At 50.9% G+C, this 8,274-nt stretch overlaps 1 protein-coding gene across 5 annotated transcripts; it reads right to left on the bottom strand.

Annotated features, from left to right (window-relative positions):
- Window positions 1–743: 743 nt before the first annotated feature.
- On the bottom strand, window positions 744–8,246 carry LOC309610231 (UPF0193 protein EVG1). 5 transcript variants are annotated; one of them, XM_082352818.1, is made up of 7 exons: window positions 8,073–8,246; window positions 7,661–7,772; window positions 6,605–6,667; window positions 2,913–3,095; window positions 2,085–2,216; window positions 1,789–1,889; window positions 744–1,595 (listed from the first exon to the last, which is right to left on the bottom strand). In XM_082352818.1, the coding sequence occupies exons 2-7, from the start codon at window positions 7,761–7,763 to the stop codon at window positions 1,524–1,526; spliced, it is 654 nt and encodes a 217-aa protein (XP_082208944.1). In that variant the 5' UTR covers window positions 7,764–7,772; window positions 8,073–8,246; the 3' UTR covers window positions 744–1,523. The 5 variants fall into 5 exon arrangements, with proteins under 5 accessions (XP_082208944.1, XP_082208945.1, XP_082208942.1 ...); XM_082352819.1 differs by lacking the exon at window positions 6,605–6,667; XM_082352816.1 differs by lacking the exon at window positions 6,605–6,667 and having other exon boundaries at window positions 744–1,889; window positions 8,073–8,235.
- Window positions 8,247–8,274: the final 28 nt, after the last annotated feature.

The following is an 8,274-nucleotide window of genomic DNA, read 5'->3' on the forward strand; positions in this document are numbered from 1 at the left end:
TTTGTAAATGTTGGCAACGAATCCGAATTTAAATCTAGGGTAGGCTGCTGTGGTGTCACGGGTGGGCTGACTTTGTCCTGGGCTGTCCTGGGTTCTCTGGTTCGCTGCCCCTGGGCCACGTGCTGGGGCCTTCAAGGTGGAGGGCGGCTGTCCTCGTCATGTTGCACCCTTGGCCCTCAGGTTCTGGAGGGTGTGTGGATACAGGCTTCTCATGGAATGTTCCAGAGCCCAGCCCTTGATCTGGTCCTCTCTGTTTATTTGTTTGAGGCTGCAGGGCCATGTTTATTCTGCAAACCCAAACTTGGGTCATGTGGCCCGAGAGGATTATATGAATCCCTCCAAGTGGGATGGTTGGTTGAAATTTCTGAAATACTTTGATTTATGGGGACAGGAAAATGACAGAATACTGGAGACCATAAGGCTTGTGGTTGTCAAGACGTGGGGACCGCCATGCGCTGTGCACCGGGCCTGGGGCACTGCTCCTGTGGGCGGATGTCACCTCAGCAGCCCTTTGAGGCAGGCCGTACAGGCGAGCCGTCGGAGACGAGGCTGCCGGGCTCAGACTGCACGGGCTGGGAGTGGACTTCCAAAGCAGGGCCCCTTCAGTCTGGGTCCCTCCCACCCCTTTGGGTTTCTTTCTATGGGCTGTGCGTTCGGTGGAAAGACAGAAAGCTAACTTTTAATCCTGAGTAGGCTACTTGCTAGTTAAATGACTCTGGTCATAGCATCTTGGTGAGCTCTGGTTTTCACATAGGGATAATGAACCATTGCAGGCGTTTATTGAGAGAATCAGCCGAGAGTGACACCGGCACCTACCGTAGCGCCCGGCCATGGGGTGCTCCAGGAGCCTTCGTTCCATTTTCACTTGAAATATGCAAAACAGCTAGAAACCAACTGGGCTTGAAAAATTCTAACTCCTTGAACAAATAAGGTTTATCCCTCTGAAAACAAAATGGTGTGCGTAATGACCTATGTTAAATGTGTCTTATTAGCCTGTTAATCATAGTGGTCAAATATTTGCCTAAAGCTGTAGGAAGTCAAATAAGTAGGTCCTAAGACAGGTAGGAAGAAAGGAATCATATTCATTACTAAGTTCGGAAAACCTAATGTGCCGGACACAGGGACACGCAGTGGGTGAGGCCGTGGGAAGGGAGCCCAGTGGATGCCCTTAGACATACACCCAAGATGGTGAGACCTGGATCCTTGCTTTCACTGTGTGTGGGGCTCTTTCCCCAAGAAGAGACTCGTATGTGTGTCTGTGTCTGTATCTGTGACTGGTCTCAGAGGCTCAGCTGACCGAGGATCCCTGGGCAGAGTCTCAAGGAGAATCAGCTCATTTTCTGAGACGTGGTCCATTTTCTAGGGTGCTATGTCCAGGGTACCCTAGGTGGGGGCAGTGCTATATAACCATTTACATGGCTGAAGGCCGGGGTGGGTGGGCTGACCTGGGGGTGACCCTGCTTGGCAAGGGGGTGGGCTCCAGTGGTAGAGGTTGGGCTGCCCCGCCCCCCTCCGGAGGCAGATTAAGTGGTGGCAAGAGCCTTCCTAAGTTCCTCACTCCTCTTGTGGTCAAGGTCTTCCATTTCCTGTAGTTTCTGCAGAGGGCATCAGGGAAAGCTGGGGATCAGGGAAGGAACTCCAGGAGCCACCACAGATGTGAGGGTAGAGCTGGACTCCCGAAACGGCCGCAGCTGACCCTTTATTCCCGCTCACATCTCGTCCTCCACACTCATAGGGGTGCATCGCCCCCTCCCCCCCCCCACTCCATTTCCCTGTTGCTTCTCCTACCTGGGAGATTTCAGTGAGGATGATCCCTCGGTACTGTCTGCCCTGCCCTAGGGCCTCCATGTCAGCCAGGAATTCTTTCCTCTCCTGGATTTCCTTTACCACTGGAAAGGGAAAGGGCCGTCAGTGTACAGGGCAACGGGGGCCCTCAGGCTCCCAGGAGGGATGGCAGGGACGGCAGGTTGCTTCTCTCGGGAACAGGAAGCAGTTCTGCGGTCAGTTTCTCACTCGTTGCCCCTCAGGGATTCCCCCCTCCACACACTCCCCTCCCCAGCGTAACTGGCCCATCAGGGGCTCACGTTCTTCAAACCGGTCCAGCTCAGGGGCTGGGTTCTCCTGCCGCACAGGAGGGGGCTTTCTTTTCCGTTCCGCTGGCTCCTTCCCGGTGGCAAAAATATTTTGAAGTCTTCGCTTCTCCTTCTCCAGATCTCCTGTCGGGCCCGGACGTGGCCTAGTTAAGGCGTGAAGAGCACCCCCATTCATGGTCTGTGTTCCCAGTTGGGCACGCTCGCTCCAGGGTAACATGGGTAGGGCTTCTGCAAACCCAGCACCTTCTACCCTGGGTGCCCCTGAGCTGGTCATGTCATGATAGGCAGGAAGGGGTTGAAAGAACCCACAAGAGAGCTTCGTCAAAACCCACACGTTGCCTGGGTGCAGAGCAAGGCTAAGAACACTCAGTGACCGCCGCGGTGCAGCCGGGATGGGGAGGCTGCGTGGAGCTGTCGGAGGGGCTAGGCCAAGAGCCATGTCAGGTGCCAAGTAGAAACGGGTGCGGGGGAAGGGCTCCCTGAAATAGGCTGGAGCGCAGAAGAGCCCTGGGTTCCAGGCACCGTCTGAGCTTGAGAGAGCAGTGGCCGTGATGCCTGACTGCCAAACATTCATCAGAGATGGGCGGAAACCAGTTAATTGTTACAGAGAGTTCTGGAAAAATGTATGAAAACGAACACCGAACTGGTTTCCCATGCAGCCCCCAAGCTAACATGTGCTGAGGTTCAAGAGCATCGGTATAAACAACGTGAGAATTTGATTAGCTGCCTGCTCGGTGCTCTGCGGGCTGCGAGTCTCCCTGCCCCCCACCCCCTCGGAGGGAGGTAGAAGAGGGGCTCTATTGGAGGCCCCTCACTTACGGGTGGCTTGAGGCTTGAACTGCTCCCGGCTGTAGGCCCCGTTGGCTTGGCACCTGCTGGCAGGCCGGAGGTGGGACCGGACGGCCAGGATGGGAGGCAAGTAGATGGCTGAGGCCGGCTGCTTGGAAGGCAACACCCTCTGGCTGGAAGTTGGGCTGCACTGTAGGGGGAGAGTGTCTCCTCCTGGGGAAGGAAGGGTCAGGGTGGGGGAGGGGGCCACCTGGCTTTTTTTTTTTTAATTTAGAAAAGTGGTCCCTACCTGTTATAACAAGTCAAACAGTACAGAAGGGTCTTCCCTTCTCCCCTCCAAGCCCCCCTCTGCAATAAGCCATGATAACAATTTGGTGGTCTCAGCCCATTCTTTCTGATGCTTACATAAACATGTTCAAAGATACGTGTGCATATATAAGATTCATGTTTCAAACACTGGATCATACTGTATTCTATTCAGTAATAGACTCTTAACAATCTATCATGGACATCTTTCCAGATCACTCCATTTACATATAACTTATTTTTTATAGCTATATACTAGTCTTTAGAATGTACACATTATTTATTCAATGAGTCTCCTAGTTTCAGAAATTCAGGCAATTTCCAGTTTTATTTTTTTTTTAAACTATTTCAAACAATGATGTAATAAACATTCTTGTACATCAAGCCTTTGTCCTGGTGCTTTTGTTTCTATAGATGGATTCCTAAAACCTGCTTGGTCCCTGGGCAGGGAGGGATGGTTTGGCTGGTGCTAGACATCAATCCCTCCTACTGTCCACCCCCACTGCCTTGACCCAGATCTGGGGCTCCTCCCCCCGGCCAGCCAAATGTGTCACCTCCTACCTGGTTGACTGGGCCCTCCTCTCAATTGCCTTAAAGCCCAGCTCAGCACAGTGCCCAGCCACTGTTTTGTTCTGGCCCCTGTCTACCTCCCTTACATTTCCAGCCTTCTTCTATCATCCACCTGGCAAATATGTATTGAGCGTGTACTCTGTGCCAGGCCCAAGGCACTGGGGGTAAAGTGTAAGTAAGATGAAGCCCTGCCCTCATGGCACTTAACATCTGGGATGTAGATGATGATAAAACAAGTGAAATATATAGTACGTTAGATGGTGATGGGGACAGTACAGCGATGGAGCACAGGGTGTGTCAGAGCAGGATTTACAGTTATAAATAGGGTAGCCAGGGACGGCCTCACGGAGACAGAGACATTTGAGAAAAGACCCAAAAGTGGTAAGAGGCCAGCCCTGCAGTTATTTCAGGGAAGAGCATTCCAGGCAGAGGGAATGGCAAGAGTAAAGGACCTGAGGTGGGAATGTGCCTGGAGGGTCTGAGGAACAGCCAGGAGGTTAGGGTGCCAGGAGTGGACTGAGCAAGGGGTGGGGTGTAATGGGAATAGAGGTCAGAGGTCACAGAGGGCAAGAGACATACCGGGCCTCGTAGGCCTCTAGAAAGACTGGCTTTTACTGTGTGCGAGGTGGGAAGCCATCGGAGGGTTCTGAGCAGAGGAGTGACATGAGACCTTTAGCTGCCCTTGAAAATACAGCGTTGGGACTTCCCTGGCTTCCCAGTGGTTAGGACTCTGTGCTTCCACTGCAGGGGGCATGGGTTCAATCCCTGGTCCAGGAACCAAGATCCCACAAGCTGCGCGGCACGGCCAAAAAAAAAAAAAAAAAAAAAAATACAGCGTTGGGGGTCGAGGGTAGAGGTAGTCAGAGTCAGGATATGGTTTGAAGGGCAAGCAGACAGGACTGCTGATGGGTTGGATGTGGGGTCTGGGAGAAAGAGAAAGAGGAGACAGGATGTCTCTGAGGTGTCTGCCCTGAGGAACCGGAAGGATAGAGCTGCCATTATTCCCCACTACCTTTCCCTTCTCGCGCCCTCTACCTAGGGCCACACCATGGTTTATCTCTCTTCTCTGAAGAGATGCTGTGCTTTCTAGAATGTTCCTCCTACTCTCTCTGCTATTTCTACCTGTCCAGTACCAAATGCTACCTCTTCCTTTGGCTCAGTCTCAGCAGATAATTATGGCCCAAGTAATTCTGGGAGTCCAGGTGAAGGAGAGGAATTTGTGGCTTGCAACAGAATTTGAACTAAGCCTCAAACCAACAAGTAGGACTTGGTTAAGAAGAGAGGAATAGGGCTTCCCTGGTGGCACAGTGGTTAAGAATCCGCCTGCCAATGCAGGGGACATGGGTTCGAGCCCTGGTCCGGGAAGATCCCACGTGCCGCAGAGCAACTAAGCCCGTGCGCCACAACTACTGAGCCTGCGCTCTAGAGCCTGCGAGCCACAACTACTGAAGCCCGCACGCCTAGAGCCCACGCTCTGCAACAAGAGAAGCCACCGCAATGAGAAGCCCGCACACCGCAACGAAGAGTAGCCCCCGCTCACTGCAACTAGAGAAAGCCTGCGTGCAGCAGACCCAACACAGACAAAAATAAATAAATAAGATAAATTAAAAAAAAAAAAAAAAAAGAGAGGAATAGAGAGATGATTCTAGGAGAAGAAACCAGACTCAACACCAATGCTTGGAGGCAATATTTTAAAGACAAACCTTTTAAGGAGAACAAAACTGCCAGGCAAACCGGTGACTTGTGTTGCCCTAACCACTAATGCAATTAGTCCTTCAACTAGTATTGAGCGCCTGGGAGCCAAGGTACCATGGTGAACAAGGCAGACCCAGTTCTTGGTCTCCTGGTATTTACTTTTAGTGGAATTTCTAGCATATTCTCTTTGTAGTCATGTTATAGGGGACACAAAATGATTAGTAGATTGCTGAGTATGGAGATTGAGTTATGTGACTCAGCTGTGTTGTGGTGCTAGGCAATGGCAGCCTGAGTTTTCCTTGTCTACAATGAGGAAGGAGATCTGACTTCTGAACTGGCCTGAGCCTCCCTCCCCCTGCCAGGGCTGGGCAGGCACTGTCAATATTTGTCTCTCTGACTTTCCCATCCCTATGCCTCTGTGGTTGACCAGATGCCTCCTGATAGGTACCTTCTTTCTAGAGAGACGGCAATAGCTATTGGTAAATTCAAGTGAAATTTGGCAGGTTTTGACCTTCTGGCATCCTCTTAAAGGTAACTTTACAGATCTCTGTTCTGATCCACTACATGTTGATTCAGTTAAATCTCAGAAAGCAAGGTTGTTTTTAAGATCTTAGAGAGCACCTTGTTATTGTGCCCATGTACATCCACTTTTTTGTTTTCCTTAAAAATAAATAATACAATGTGTGGTCAGAGGTGAGCTGTGGAAAGGTTTTGCATATTTTTCCTAAGTTGGAAGCCTGCCAGTAATCTTGTTCCTGCCAGCTAAGCTATGAATGAATAAAACTATGAATGAGACACACACAGTCCTCTCCTCTGGAGAGCTCGTATGGTATGTGTGTAAGAGGGCGGGATTAGATTGTAGACTTGACAGCGTTCAGAGTATTTGGCTGGGCAGGAAGTCTCGAATGGGCTGTGATCTGTTGGGAAGGCTGGCTGGAGCCAGACTGCAGGAGGGGCTCATGTGCCGTGACCCATGTCTGGGGAAGAAGCAAAGACCCTGCAAGTCAGTTCCCCAGGAGCAAGAGTCAGAAATACTATTCAATTTTTTTTTCTCTTTTAAAATGAGGTCCCCTACTCCTTAATATGGAGAAGCATGAAAAATGTGGCCCAGAATCCCTCTGCCCTGGAAGCTTCTGCGGATGGCCTCTTACGTTTCATGGTGTCCATGATGTGGCGCTGTTGGAAGTTTGTCAGTTTGGATTCCTTCATCATCACTGCAGGACAAAGCACTTCAGTGAGGCCTCCTGAGCTGCAGGCAGATGCCTTCATCTCACCCCACTGAAATTTAACATTGTATCACCTCCTGCCCCCATTCAGCACCTGAGAAAGACTTGGCCACCCCGCACTGCGGCTTGTGGGATCTTAGTTTCCTGGAACAGGGATTGAACCCAGGCCCCTGGCAGTGAAAGCACCGAGTCCTAACCACTGGACCGCCAGGGAATTCCTTTCCTTTCCTGCTTTGTTTTTTTTCTATAGCACTCATCACTACCTAAGTTCTATGTACCTTACTTATTATTTGTTACCTTCCTTCTAGAATATTAGCTCCATGGCACCAAGAATTTTTGCTTGTTTTTTTTTTTCTCTTTTTTATTGCTGTATTTTCAGCACCTAGAACAATGTCTAAAACACATAGTGGGCTTAAATTTTTTTGTTGTTGAGTGGATGAAGGAATGAATGAACAAGTATTCATTAAGCATGTGCCAGGGGCTGGAGCTACAATTGTAGCTACAAATGTAGCTAAAACAGGCATCCTGTCCTGATGGAGTTCATGAACTAGAGGGGCAGATGGCTGTTAATTCAATGTTAGTTCAACGGGACACACTAGGTATCTGACTACAGGTTGCCAATGAAGGAAATTGACTACTAAGTATCTGACTACTAAGCCCACAAAGGAAAAGGTATTTGGTAGAGTGCTGGCGCCTAACAGTTGGTTGCACTGTGGTGGTGGGTGGGGAGGAAATAAAGCTTCCCTGGAGAAATTGAAAGTGTGATCTAAGGGACGCACGGGAGTTAACTACTCTAAAATTCTTAGTTCTTTGACTTTTGGCCACTTCCAAGTTGTAGGACCCCTGAATCTTTCTGAACTCCAGGCTCCTTATATGTAAAATGGAAACAGCAATTGCTAAACCATAAGTCATGTAGGGGAGAACTGAGTTACAGAGGGTAACTGTGACCACCTCTCTTCTTGTGTCCTTTAACGCACTGACCTCTGAGCAGCTCGCAGGTCTCTGGGGCGTAAGTGGCTGGCTTGGGGCAGCGCCAGAACGCTGTTCCTTTGGTCACTGTCTCCACCCTCTCCTGGGAAGCCATTGGAGGGCTCTGAGGAGGGAAAAACGCAACGACACACCCCCTGTCTCCCAGATCCAACCTCTGCTCCCACACCCCCAACACCACTCATAGTTTGGGAGCAGGGGTCGGGTCGCATGAGAATCGTGATGCCGTCTGTGAACATCGCGACAGTGCCCGATCCTCCCACCCCAAACAGATCCACTGGCAGATCCACACGCGAACAGAGACCTCAACCTGACCTGGCGCCTGTGTCAGAGAAGTCCCCTCGGGAGGAAAGGGGCGTTAGGGTAACCGTGCCCTCTGGGTGACACGCCCAAACGGAAACCTCACCCTAAAGTAAGACCCCGGCTGGGTGGCCCCTCCTCACAGAGAGCGGAGGCTGGGCTCAGCAGATCGTAACCAGGGCTCTGAAGCAGCACCCGCGCCGGGGCGCCTCAGAAATACTTTTGAGATCTCAGCTACTAGAGCCCGCAGGTAGCCAGTCTGGCTACCATGGTAACGCGCACTCGCCGCTCGGCGCATGCGCACATTT

Source organism: Balaenoptera borealis (assembly GCF_965194805.1).
Source record: "Balaenoptera borealis genome assembly, chromosome: 13".
NCBI lineage: Eukaryota > Metazoa > Chordata > Mammalia > Artiodactyla > Balaenopteridae > Balaenoptera > Balaenoptera borealis.

Excerpts from the sequence above, each read along its gene's own strand:
- LOC309610231 (XM_082352815.1), bottom strand. The coding sequence starts at position 2,667 with ATGAATGTTTGGCAGTCAGGCATCACGGCCACTGCTCTCTCAAGCTCA. Across the intron at positions 1,890-2,084 it reads GCTGGACCGGTTTGAAGAAC|TGGTAAAGGAAATCCAGGAG; the intron begins GTGAGCCCCTGA and ends TTCCCTTTCCAG. Across the intron at positions 1,596-1,788 it reads TCCTCACTGAAATCTCCCAG|AAACTACAGGAAATGGAAGA; the intron begins GTAGGAGAAGCA and ends TGCCCTCTGCAG.